The 14,861-nt window shown below is 34.0% G+C and overlaps 1 protein-coding gene across 3 annotated transcripts in view; it reads right to left on the minus strand.

The window, feature by feature from the left end:
* Nucleotides 1-2,886: 2,886 nt before the first annotated feature.
* The window catches only part of LOC150106291 (uncharacterized), a 224,772-nt gene continuing 212,797 nt past the window's right edge, over nt 2,887-14,861 (minus strand). For all 3 annotated transcript variants that reach the window (XM_090392309.1, XM_090392311.1, XM_090392310.1), the window contains exon 11: nt 2,887-6,008. In XM_090392309.1, coding sequence (XP_090248435.1) covers nt 5,890-6,008 — 119 coding nt within the window. In that variant the 3' untranslated portion in view covers nt 2,887-5,889. The remainder of the gene's footprint in view (nt 6,009-14,861) is intronic.

Genomic DNA, 14,861 nt, shown 5'->3' on the forward strand with positions numbered 1-14,861 from the left:
TGCATGCAGGTCTGTTCTACTGGTTTCCATGGTGATTCTGATATAGTGGAGAGAATGCAAAGGAAAGTGTCAAAAATGATATCAAGATTGTGGAATACTGATTATGAAGACAGATTGAGAATTTGTAGGCTGCAGACACTAGCAAACAGGAGAAAGATGGGCGATATGATTGAAACTTACAAACTTCTGAATGGGTTATACAGAATTTCTGTAGATGGAATATTTCATTTTATACATGGTGGGGAAAAGACACGAGGGCATCCATGGAAGTTGGTTAGGGTTAGATTTTTCTCTCATAGAGTAGTGTGTCTGGAATAGATTGCCTTTGGATGTTGTACGTGTGCAAATAGCATGAATGAATTCAAGAACAGGTATGACAGTTGGTGCGAATAGTATGGCCTCCCTCGATGAGTTCTGACACCCTGGAGGTCGGTCTTCATAATAATAATAAACACTCTGGAGTATACAAGATTCCATGTTCTTACCTATGTATACCTTTCTTGTGGAAAGGTGTAAATAGGTAAGACAGGAAGTTTCAAAATCTGTAGAAAATAACATGTAAGCAATGCTGAAAACAAAAGGGAAGAAAACAGAGGTCTCACGGCATGCATCCTCACAGAACGTCACATGGTAAATTGGCAAACCTCGTACGTGCATTACTTAGAAGAGAATAACATTGAAGATTGTTCAAGGAGTCTTCTGAGGTTATTCGGAAATATACTAATGACATTTGGAAGTCATTAATTAATGTTTAATATATTGAAGACCTCTCTGTTGTGCGAGCAATCACACAACAATATAGACTGCATAATACGCCTAATGATACACATGATTAAACTGCCATGGTAGTCTTTTTTTCAACCTATAGAGATACTGGCTGCTGAGACACTTGTTTGTGTGTGTGTTAAATAATTTTCTAAGATGTTGTCAGCTCTATAGACAGTGAAACATGGGAGAAACATTTAGGTTTTTTTTTTTTTAAAGCCTATTAAGTCAAAACCTAGTTAGTAATTAAATTTAACTATATATGCATTGCTTTTGGGTAAAAAAATAAGTTTTCTCTGTTATTTACTACCTATCATATGGCAGGTTTTAAAGGGCTATGCCATATTAGGTAATAACACATTGAGTGAATATTATGTCATATGACAGGATATTCTCCTATGAGATTATTTTTTGCCCTTTTTTTTTTATATAAATCCTAAATGAAAAAACAAAAAATTAAGCATAATTTACAACAGTGGGGTGGGGCAATAGCTTGTTGTATAAATAATTATAAAGCACAAAATGGTAGACATCCCCCCCCTCCAAAAAAAGAGAGAGAGATTTAAAGGGCCATCAACTGTGAAAGAAGTTTTGTAATATCATCATTCATAATGTATGTTAAACAGTTTTTTTTTTGTGCAAAGAAATGTTTTCTTAGTCCTTTATTACTCATCATGTAACATGTTACAAAAAACATTATTTATGCTGGTAAATGAAAATGCTTCAACTAAAAGGATATTCAACCATGCAAGCATTCTCAAATTTTGGAGTTGGGAGTAATGTATAAATTTATGTGAATCGCTTTAGTCAAGTTATAACTTTTATTGAGGAGGGAGAACAGTCTACAACAACTATATTAATTACACTATATAATTAATTATGTTTGATAAATTAAAATAAACAGTTTGATGACAACTCGAACTGCTGATCTTTTAATTATAGTAGTGCCACCAAGGCAAAAAATTGTGCTAAAGTCATTACTTCCAAGCCGTTAAGTACCTATCCCATTTAATTTTAATGCAGTTTTCTACCGAGTGATTCTTTTTTTTTGCTAATAATTTAACATCAGTTGCAATTGTGGTCTACACTACATAGGACAAACTGGCAGATCTGGTGAGATATGCCAATTGGAACACTTCAAAGATGTTGAGAATGAAAGAGCACAAATCAGGGCTGGCAGTACATATCATGGAAACAAAACAAAGTAGAATGGCAACAAACAGATGCTCTAACATTGATTACTGTTTTTACTCATGAGCTGAAATGATGAATTTTAACAAAAAAGGGATGAGTTTACATCAAGTCTGGTCTTCCTTAATCGATCACAACACATTTGTATCTACCAGTAGTATACAGCAGTCCATGAACCAGGAGTCAGCATAATAGCGAATGCATGCTTTCCATTATTTAAACGTTTTCAAATATATACGTATACTACAGATGTTAACTATTATTTCCTGATGAAACGAAGCAAAGTATTTCATAAAACTAGTTAAAATAAAAATATAGTTTCTATTTGAGATCTTTGTGGTTTTATACTGAAAAAAAAGTAGTTCTAAAATTTTAAATATCAATATTTAAATGTTTTCCAGTAAGTTAAGAACACCATCTCAATTTCTTATGAAATACAATCAAGTACAGTGAGATCTATTAAATTGGAAACTTGTGGTTTAATAAAGTGGTGGATTTTACCATAACCTTTAATCCATTTAACCTGTAAGCAATGAAAACCAATGAATGCATTGGAGTACATTTACTTTGTTTTTTTATTGCTAGTATATTCCTATAAAATCAGATATTTGTAAAAATTAATCATCTATTTCCTGATATGTATCCTTGAATAGTGTGCAGGATAAAAATTTGACACTTAATGCATAATGTGCAGTTTTTGAAAGCACTTCATTTAGTTTTTCATTTTAATAGGTGTTACTATGATTCCACATTCTTTGGAAACTTCAACATGCATTGGGGAAGCTCTTCGAATTTTGCATGAAAGTGGAGTATGACAAAGCTCTTATTTTTCCTTTATGATATGATATAAGATAAATCATGTTTTTTTAGACTGAAAACATAAACGCATTTTTCAGGAAAATAAAATATTTTTTTCATGATAAAGTAGTTTATTTGGCTAAATTTATATAAATAAAAACGAAACACTTGCATTTATTCAATGCATCATTGTTCACAACTGTTATTCTTATCCAAAATTAAAATGTAATACAGTAGAAAGCCAAAATTTCTAATATTTTTTAATATAAAAAAAAGTTCACTGAGTGATTAATTATTTTACAATTTTTATTAAGAATTTTAACCATGTAATGGTTTTTAGTCACCTCCTATAACCAAGAAAATGGACTGGTATCTGAAGTTCCATAAGTCAGCTATATGATGAAATTGCATTATTTGGAAATGCTATGATGGACTTCTCTCATACTATCACTTACAAATTTGTAAATGGTCCCTAAGTACATGGGAAAAACTAATGTGGCATAATCTACATTTTCGTATTGCCAGTATAATCATGGCAACTATTATACTACTATAATTTCACATTGGCATTCAAAAATAGTTCAGATGAACTTAACAAATGTAGAGTAGGGAAAAAAAAAAAAAATCTCGATTTTCAGGTCTGAAAAATGACAGAAAAGATGGAAAGTGTGGACTGTAGTCAGTGAGCAGCCCTGTATTTCTCTTTAATTTAATAATATTAATAAATAAAAAACTGATTTCAACAACATTGGAAATTATTCGTATTTTAAAAGTCCTTTCAACCAATATATAAGTATCATCAGCTTTAATACTTCAACAGAAAAACTTCTTATTTGCCAAATACATTTGAAATAAGCATTAGGGCACCCTCTTTGTCCTGTTCCAACTATGACATGCATATCCTTGTCATATATGGGCAAACTGATGTACTTCTAGAGTCAACTGTACATCTGTATACTGTCATTAGCAAGATACATTTGTCTAAAATTTATACAGAAATATAATGTAATCATCATATATAAAAGATTACACCACTCAAACTAATATTGCATCACCCATTGGAAACCAAGATTACAAAATTCACCGTAGGTTACACTGTCATTTAATAGAAATGCAAGGGTACCAGTTTCAGCTATAGTACGCTAGGGAACACCAATGGCAGCTGGAAAGGTGGAAACAATTATTCAAGAGCAGTCTGCTCAGATGTTAGTAATAGAGATTAAGTTAAGAGGTGAAGAGACTTGGTTTCTAAGAAAGAGTAGCTGCATATAAGCAAATAGATCAGCCATTGCAATCACTACAGACTACAATGGTGCAAAGAATATGACTAGTCTCTGGAGCAATGAAAATCCATGATATTCGGCAACAAATCATGCTACGCTATACTGTTTGCTGATCAGATAGGCAAGTATGGATTTGGAAGACAAATGAATCACCATAAGTATGAAGCTGATGGCCGAGATGTAATGTCTGGAGCCCCACCAGGTCTTACTGTAGGTGCTACTGTGACAGGTTTTGAGAAAAACAATGTGAAAAACTTGATTAGCCTGCACAGTCTTGATCTCAATCAAATAGAACACTGATTGCAGATTAGTACATCAGACAGTTGTGTATGACATAGACTAACAGTCATTCTAAAGGAAGAATGGTCCAAAATATCTGACATATTGCCATAATTGAAGGAGAGTATATATCTTGTGCATGATCAGGGTTAAAGGAGGATTCACAAACTATTGAGGTTGTTTGTGCAATTTAGGTTTCTCCAAAATAGTGATGTGTCCTAATACTTATTTCATACTTACACAATGAGTTACACAACATTCAATGCCCACTTCACTCAGTCAGTTCTCATTCAAATTCTTTTCTAACGGCTTGGTGTAAATTTGTAAAATGCAATAATGGGCATTGAAATGATTGAGTTTTGCATGCTATGTCAAAGGTCTATTAGATGTCTAATATCAGGCAATGTAAATATATAAAAAATAAATAAAATAAAGGTGTCAATCAAATGTGATATCATTACAAAAATATATAAGTTAATAAAAACAAGCAAGAGGTTTATTAAATTAGATATTGCATATATCTTTAATGAAGTTGAAACCAATATGAATAGCAATCTCTTGTTTATCCTACAACAACAATATATATATATATAATTATTATTGTGCTTCTATGCCAGTTAAATGAAATATGTAGAACCCAAAATATTTGCATTTCTTTATTTATATTATTTTTTACAAAACATGCAAATGGAAGAATAACATAACCCTAGATTACCAGCCATAGTAAAATTTGACCCCCTCCTCTTTTTAAATACTCTAATTAAGTATACTTTAGTATACTTAATTAGAATATTTTATATATAATATTTGACAAAAGCAGAAGCTTAACCTGAGAAAAGTTTGAAACTTTTGTATTTTGATTCCCCATTGCAAATTTCAAGAGATAAAGAAAACATGTTTCTATTACCTCTTGCTCCTGCATTGCTTAGGAGGAGAGGTTTGAATGTGATGACAAGACAATAACATTTTTCTTATTTTATTTTTGCACACAAGGTTTTGCTAAACATGTGAAATCATTTTGAATGTTTTAAAGATTTTTAGGAATTAATTAAAATTATTATTTTAAGGATTTATAAAAATGCCTTTTCCAAAAAAGGACAATAATCTGGGGCAAATAAAGTATAATTCCATTTTTAATAAAAACTTAATAGATGAATATCAGAATACATACTGTGATACTTTAAGGAAACAAATCAGTGATAAGCAGATTTAGCATATTTCGATATCTCTGAACAATATTTATTATACTTGGCTACAGCCTAGCAATTTATTAGTGCCAATATATCACTGAATTTGCAATGATACAAATAAATGCTGCAGTTCAAAACATCTTAAAAAGTTGTTTTTTTTTTTGTGTCATCACATTGGGAAATAAAAATATTTTGAGTGTTATGCAAATAATAGATACACAGATATCGATAAAAAGTACCTTGTAACTGAGATTATTTCCGATTTATTATGAATTAATAAATCAAAATCTAACAATGATGGGCAAAAAGTACTGAGCAAAATTATTTAAAATGCAATTTGCACACATTATACAGAAAAATTTATCCCTATGATTTCAAAATTATCATACAAGACGTGATTTTTTTGGTATATCTTGTATTCCCTGAGTATATCTTCCAAGTTGGGTCCAACTTCCAGAGTCAAAAGCAGTTTCGTTGTCTTCTTCATCATCATTATGATAATCTAAATTAAATAAAACCATACATGTTGATATTAGTTCTTTCGAATATACTGGTCATTAAATCTGTATATACCTCATAGTTTTTTTTTTTTCAACATATATTTAAAAGAGAAACAAAGAAAAAAATTTCAAATAAACAGCTTTCTTTTTTTAAAATTAGCAGTATTTTCATGCATGCCACTCTTTCTTTTACTAAGCCAGGATATTGGTTTAATTTCAACTACAGTTATATTTATCTCAGCTATCTTGCATATTCTAAAAAAATTAGATAACATGACCAAGTTTATCTGCAGAAGCAAGCTATGCAAGTTTGATAAAATCTTTGTATTCTCATGTATGTCGACTGGACCAGTGTGTTGTATTGCATTGTTACATTAGGGTAGCACACTTTTACTTCTTAGAAGGAAAAAGTTAATGTTGATTGCAGATCCATCTACAGTACATCACATAGCAATTTTACTACATTTTTTAGGTAGCAGTTACTCCATTTACACTGGCTAAGAAGCCAGTGTAAATGGAGTAATTGCTACCTAAAAAATGGAATGCAGTCATTTGCCAAGGTCAACTGAGGTAGAAAAGAGTATTATCAAGTATGCATTTAATAATATAATAAATTTAGTTTAATCCTTTATCCAAGTGTGAGCAAACAAAGTTTGCGCCTGAAAGTATCTTCAGGACTGGGATAAGGTGGTGCAACACCAGGGCGACTCCTTGCAAAGGTGGAGCAAGCTACTCTCACTCCTATCTCAGTATCTCCTATAATGCAAAACACATCTCCTTGCGGATATGTCTAATGCTATGCATTAAGGGAAGGGCCACTACCCAGACTAGTTTCGACCTTTATTGAGGCCTCTTCAGTGGGAGCCAGGCCCAAGTGGAGATACCAGCCAGAAGTGTTAGCAAGGTCCACCACCAAGGTTGCACCACCTTACCCCAGTCCTGAAGATACTTTCAGGCACAAACTTTGTTTGCTCACACTTGGATAAAGGATTAAACTAAATTTATTATACTCTAACCAAGTGAAAAATAAACTTTCAACATTCTTCAAGTATGCATTGTCTTGATGTCATTCTAGCTGCTGTTCACCTTTCATATTCTATTCATTGAATTTGCTTTGTTGTAAGCATGCATTGTTCTTTATGCTGCTGAAGTTTATGAAACTACTGTAAATGCTGGTCAAATCCCTCCAAAGAGATTTTCAAATGAAGGAACATTAGCTATCCCGGTATGGAGGTAGCAGTTTTATCTCCAGAGTTGCTGGGTTTTTGATCTTGTAACACGCAAAGTGGGCAGAGAATTCATGTAATCACCAGGCAAACAAACAAGGATGGAAGTCGGAATATTACCATGTGATGTCCTGACTGATGACACTCAATCTTTCTCACCTTAAGAAGGGGTTTAAGAAGAGGACACACTGTACTTTCAATTTCTCTCTATATTAACAAAATTGTCAAATCTTTAAAGTGACCTCAATATTTATAATATTGATTACACAGCATCAGTTTTATACACTTATATTTGATATCTGGAGATAGTATTAATGCCTCTGTGAATCAAGAAACACTGAACAAGTTGAAAAAAAAAATGTATTGCACATTTAAGGATGTTTCAATCTACTGAAATATCTAAAACTTCTCAAGGTTTTACCTTAATCCTTTGCTTTAGTGTAACACGGTGATCAGCATTCATTCAGTAAAATTATATGAAAGTCATCATCTGGAGTACATACACCCACACATATATACAAAGACAAGTTATATTACATTTCAAACAGTATGCCAAAGTGATAATGATTTCATCAACCATTATTTTACTGGTCTAACCTCTAGTGGAAAAAAAAAACTACATCAAATTTATAACATCATCAGAGAACAAATTCATAGATAGTTTTAATACAACGAAAGTGGTGGCGTAATCCATAATTTATCATGAGTATTGTTATATTAAAGTTATATTGTCAAATAACTGGAATAAGATTAGATCCTATTCCAGTCTTAATTATAATTAACTCTTAGGCCAAAAGGTTAAGTAGGTAGAATATGTGCCATCCATATTCTCGGGATTTTTAGACCATACCACTATTATTGTGAAGATTAGGGTGGTTGATATTAAAAATTAAAGACCTTATTCAACTCATCCAAGGACCCACTGGCTCACCCTGAAGTATACCATATTCAATGCACCTGTAATTTTCCCTATATAGGTGAAACAGGATGCATAATTCCTATCCGAAAAAAGGATAAACAGCAATTAAATTTAATAACTATGGTAAATCTGGCCTTTCTGATCATGCCCTGAATACTTGACATAGAATTGGCTGGAAAGACATCTGTTGTTTACATCCTACCAAAATGTGGTATGAGCATAAATTTAAGGATGCCTGTGAAATCTTATCAACTACTGTAATCTTAACAATAATGCTGGTCTAAAAATCCCAAGAATATGAATGGCACATATTCTACTCACTTAACTCTAATATAACACTTGTTAAATTATGAATTAAGCCACCACGTTTGTTGCATTAAAACTATCTATATGAATTTGTTCTCTGATGATGTTATAAATAGAATATAGCTTTGATGTAGTTTTTTTTTCCTCACTAGAGGTCAGGTGAGTAGAATAACAGTTGATCAAATCATTGTCACTTTGGCAGACTGCTTGAAATGTAATATAAATGTATGTATTCATGAGCATTGACTCGGTTACTTTGATATATTTAGAAAGATATTTAATGACTAAAAAACCGAGAATAAATTAAAAGCTTTAATGATGCAACTAGTTTCGGCTTTTTACAGCCTTTCAAGTATCTTTTTAGGAAGAGGAAACACAGATAAATTGCATTACATAATTAAAATAAAAAATGTTGTATTAACATTCAAGTTATTCTATTTTATGTGACATCGTTTGCGTAGTATGCGTAGTAGCAGACTCTCGAGAACGCCAATACTGAACAACAGCAGTATGGCTATCAGGGATGTTATAGCTTAAATTGTTGTTTAAATGTTCAGGATTAAGGACGATTTCCCTGGATTCCACTATCTTTCTTTCACATTCATCATGGAAGCAGAAAATGTTTTCAGATCTATCCCAGGAAACTGAGTGACCCTGAAAATCATCATGAGGATTGTTAGAGAAGAGAACATGGCTGGATAAGGCACTGGCATGTGATCTTTTATAGGAGATGTCTCTTTTATGTTCTTCCATATGAAGTTCAATAGACTCATTAGTTTGACCGTAATAAGAATAGAACATAACAGTCACACCATAGTTTATATACCCCAGGATATTTTAGATTGTGATGCTTAGGCTTAGTATGGCTTATAAGAGACTGGATTTTTGGAAGTGTAGTGAATAATGTCCTGATGTACTTCTTAAGGACTTTAGCCAATTTTTGGGAGACCGAACTGATGTATGGGATTGAGATGCTACCTTTAAAATTGGCAGTTTCTGTATTGCAGTGCCTAGGAGGATCTATAAGAAATTTCTTAATGTTTTTTTTTATAATATCCATTTTGTTCAAAGATATGTGAGAAGTGATTAATTTCTTTTTGAAGCTCATCTGGATTGTTTAAAAGAGAGCGAGCTCTGTGTCCCAAGGTGGAAATAGTTCCGAGTTTTTGTGGTGGAAAATGATGAGAGAGACTGTGAAGATATCTATTAGTATGCATTGGTTTTCTGTACATAAAGATTCAATTTTCCAGAGCAGCGTGAGAGTTTTATATCCAGGAATGGAAGGGAGTTTTCATGTTCTAGTTCGGCTGTGAATTTTATATTTGGATGCTGGTTATTGAGATGATGAAGAAAATCCATTAGAGAGTTTTTGCCGTGACTCCATATAATAAAAACGTCGTCTACATAACGCTTCCAAACTTTTGGTTTAAACGAAGAGGACGATATAGCTCTTGTTTCAAAGTCTTCAAAGTAAATATTCGCCAAAATATGGGATAAAGGGTTCCCCATCACCAAGCCCTGGTTCTGTTTATAGATGGTGTCTTGATATCGGAAGTAGCCAGATTGAACGTAATGCTTTAATAAAGCAAAAATTTTTTTGGATAATTTATCTTTTAGTAATATTAATACTTCTTCAGTTGGTACATTTGTGAATAATGAAATAATATCTAAACTGGCTATAATATCATTCTCGTTGATGGATATATCTTTTATATGTGATACGAAGTCTATGGTGTTGTCGATGAACGATGAAGACTTATTAGAGAAAGACTTGAGGTATTTTGCAAGATATTTTGATAGTTTGTAGGTTGGAGAGTCAATTCCTTCCACAATAGGGCGAAGAGGAGCGTTTTCCTTATGTATGTTCGGGACTCCATAAATACGTGGTATAAGTGGAAGTATAAGTGACGTACACTGCGAGGAACTTCACTAGTATTCTGTAGTAAATTGTTAGTATGGTTTTGTAGTTCACGTGTTGGATCTTCCTTGATTAAACTATAATAAATTTAGTTTAATCCTTTATTCAAGTGTGAGCAAACAAAGTTTGCACCTGAAAATATCTTCAGGACTGGAGTAAGGTAGTACATCTTGAACTAAATTTATTATAGTCTAATTGAGTGAAAAATAAACTTTCAACATCTTTCTTTAAATCCAGAGTAATTTAATAAAAAGGTGGCACACCTTTTGGCAACTCCTATAGGTAAAGATGACCTCGCCATTGCTTCTGCCTGGTATCTCCACTTCTGGGCCTGGCTCCCACTGAAGAGACCTCAATAAAGGTCGAAACTAGTCTGGATAGTGGCCCTTCCCTTTAATGCTTAACATTATACATATCCGCAAGGAGATGTGTTTTGCATTATGGGAGATACTGAGATAGGAGTGTTGTTAGCTTGGTCCACCTTTGCTACGAGTTGCCCGGTGTTGTACTACCTTACCCCAGTCCTGAAGATATTTTCAGGTGCAAACTTTGTTTGCACACACTTGGATAAAGGATTAAACTAAATTTATTATTATCCAATAATTTAATCGACTCCAAGAAAGTATTTGACAAAGTCCAACATACTGAAAAGATTGAATTATTAAAAATAATTGGATTAAATGGTAAAGACATCAGGATCATCTAAAACTGTACTGGCACCAAAACGCATCTGCTCAAGTTGGTTACATTATTACAGTCTCCATTAACATCAAAAGAGTAAGGCAAGGATGTGTGCTGTTGCCTCTCCTTTTTTAACATATACTCAGAAGCCACATTTCAAAATATCTTAAAAGAAAGAGAGGAAGGGATTAATGTAAATGGTGAAATCATCAATAACATCCAATATGCTGATGACACAGCTCTCCTGGCACAATATTCAGGATCTTCAAAATCTTCTCAAATTAGTGAATGAAGAGAGTGAAAAAATGGCATTAAGAAAAAATATCACCAAAACTAAATTCATGGTTATAAGCCAATTCATAATTCAACACTTTCCTTAAACAGGAAACAAACAGAAAGAGTGACAAAATTTAAATATCTTGGATGCTGGTTAAATGAAGAATGCAACCCAGAAATGAAAATAAAAGCTAGAACTGAAATGGCAAGAAAAAATTTTCTCCTGATGAAATCAACGCTGTGTAACTGCAATGGAAATTTAGAGCTTCAAGTATGCATGGTTAAATGCTATATATGGTCTGCTGTATGCTGCAGAAACTTGAACCTTGAAGACACCATCGATAAAAAAAAAAACCTTGAAGCCTTTGAGAAGTGGTTATATAGATGAATGTTAAAAATCCCATGGACAACAAAAACATCTAATCAAGAAGTTCTGGAACAAATGGGGAAATCACGGGAACTTTTAGAAACCTTAAAAAGTAGAGAAATTGCATGCTTGGTCACCTACTTCGTAATGAAAAATATGAGATACTTCAAATGATTATAAAAGGGAAGATAGATGAAAGATGAAGATCTTGGCTGGCAGGCATCAGACAGTGTACTGACATGAGCTCTGAAAGACTTCAGAATGGGTCAAGATTGCTTAAAATTTGCTAAGGTGATTGCTGACCTCTGATAGGAGATAGTACTCAAAGAAGATAGGTTTCCCCATTGAGAATGCAGCTGAAACGTTCTATATTCCTGTTTAATTTCATAGTTTTGGTCTTTTTGTTGCCAAATTTCTTATGGTTGTTATGCACTTTAGTTAGAGAACTCTGGATATCTGCACTGGATGTGTTTAGGAGTACATCATCTGCAAAGAGCTAAGTTTAATATCTCCAGTTTTAACAACAGGTTTGATGCCACTTTCTTTCATAATGTGATCCACATAGATGATAAATAAGAGGGAAAGCAACATGCATCCTTGTCTTATTATTGAATTTAAATCAAACATTTTATTTATTGGGCTGAACCTATCTTGTTCTTCTTGAAATTTCTCTTCCATATATTTTCTCAACTTTTTTCTTTTTTAAAGTGTGCTGCATAAATCTTACCCAGAACACATAGCGGAGAAATACCTCTGAAATTCCCCACTCATCTTTATTCCCTTTTTTATGAATGGGAACTATGAGAGCTCTACTCCAATCATATGAAATTTGACCTGACCAGGCTCTCTGAATTATGTATGCAACCACCTGGCTCTAGCTTCCGGTCTTGTTTCGAAGAGGTTCCTGTGTCCAGCTGTTCCAAGGAAGGGGGAATCACATACAGCAGAAGTCCGACAATGATTTTTTTGGTATCAGAGAGTTCTGTATGGTGGGGAAGTTTCAAGGAGGCAGAGGGTTACAAGTGGGGTCCCACAGGGATTGCAGAGGGATATTCAGTTGTTTGCAGATGATGCAAAGCTGGGAAGGGTTATTAGTAATAGTGCAGATGTGGTAGCCCTGCAAGAGGATTTAAATAAGCTAGATAGATGGGCAAATGAATGGGGGTCTCAGTTTAATGCAGCAAAATGTAAGGTCTTGAGGTTTGGGACACATCGATGGGACGCCTCATACTCTATTGGAGGAGCTATACTGGAGGAAGTAGGGGAGACAAGAAATCTGTGGTTGACGATTGATAGAAACCTGAAATTTAGGGGACATATTGCAAAGGGGGTGAAGGTAACACAGAGGATTGCTGCAATAATGAGAAGGACACTGACCTGCAGAGATAAAAGAGTTATCATTCCGTTGCATAAGACTGATCAGACTGCACTTTGTTGAGACTATTGTTCTCAGATTTGGTCCCCAGGATTTGAATGGGATAAATTAACCGTGGAAAGGGTACAAAGGCAGATAACAAAGATGGTTTCAGGACTGTACAATGATAGTTATGAGAATCGGCTGAGGGAATGTGGACGGCAGAGTTTGGTGGATAGAAGAAGGAGAGGTGATATGATTGAGACTTTTAAACTGTTGAGAGGTGGTTACAGGGTTGACACTGGGGAGTTCTTTCACTTGGTTGAACAGCGGGAAGGAGTGATGACAAGAGGCCATCCCTGGAAGTTACGAAAGGAAACTGTGAGCAAGAGGGCGAGGGAGGAGTGATTTCTTTGCATGGAGGGTGGTTGAACCATGGAATGCATTGCCTGATAGTGGTGAGAGCAAGAATGGTCAATGAGTTTAAGGAGTGGTATGATAGACTTTGTGTTTCCAAGGGTCCCTTCCACGATGAGTCTTGTTAGACTTTGTGTTTCTTAGGAAGGACCTCCTGCGATGAGTCTTTTGACTCCATGGAGGCCTGAATAATAATAATAAAAAACTTTTATACCTCTATATTTAAGAATTTCTGGCCAAATATCATCTATTCTAGGTGCTTTTCCACATTTCAAGTTTTGATAGCTTTTTCTGCCTCAAGCACTGATATGTACTCATTTGCATTCCTCTTGGAAAATTTTCTGCTACTGTTTTTCACTGCTTGTTTCGTTTAAATCTTTCAAAGTAATTACTCTAGACATCCAGGATATCCTTATCTTCAGTTTTTCATGTCACTTTATTATCTTTGATTCCTTTTTCAGTACTCTTTCCTCTATTTCTAAGCTTTTTCAATAGCCTCCGGAACACTTTGCCATCTTCCCGGTGTTTATCTTCTATATTCTTACCAAAGCTTTCCCACGACTTTTGTTTAGCTACTCTTACATTTATCTCTGTATTCTATTAAGGCATTTGCTGACTTTTTTGCTAGGAACTTTCAGTATGCTTTATTTGTTTTCTTGGACTGCTTCTTTAACTTTTTGTGCTCATCATAATGTTCATATGTTTCTATTCTTGGAGACAACTTCACTACATGCCTCCATAGCTGAATCAATCAGCGTTTTCTTCGGAACTTGGCATCAATAGTAACTTAAATGACATGCATCATCAGTCATCCAAACCTGATGTTCTGTTTCTGATTGAATCACACATAGCTACTGAATCATAGCTCATCTTAACTGTCTAATTACACCCTTTATGACTCCTTCTGCCATAAGGAAGGTACTTGTGCTTTTGTTTGTTCTGATGTTCCTTGCCAAAAGTATCTAAACCTAGATTCTCACCTTTTTGACCAAGTGTAACTTAAAATTTCTTTACTGCATTTTGTTTCATTCATCTGCTGCCTCTAGCATTCTCCAAATTATGAAAATCATTCTGACCTCCTTTTTGACTTCCTATCTTTAAAGTTTGATTTCATAGTCAAAATTTCCAGATCTTTTCTTAAACAAGTTCTCCTTCCAGTTACTCTGTTCAGGCTCCTCTTAGCAATTCAGATCACTTATCCAAGTTTCATCTCTGGTAGAAGGTCCTTTCTTCAGCCATTCACAACTTTGCATGCTCTGGCATTACAACAGTGCCAACTGGAAGAACTTGTGTGACTTTTATTCCTCTTTTCCATGGTCAGACTACTGTTTCATTCTTCTGATTCAGATACCTATTGTAATTTTGTCAAAAATAACCCATATTGAAATGGA

This window comes from Typopeltis vanoorti, chromosome 5 (assembly GCF_054136105.1).
Source record: "Typopeltis vanoorti isolate ZY-2024b chromosome 5, IOZ_Tvanoo_1.0, whole genome shotgun sequence".
NCBI classification, from domain to species: Eukaryota; Metazoa; Arthropoda; class Arachnida; order Uropygi; family Thelyphonidae; genus Typopeltis; species Typopeltis vanoorti.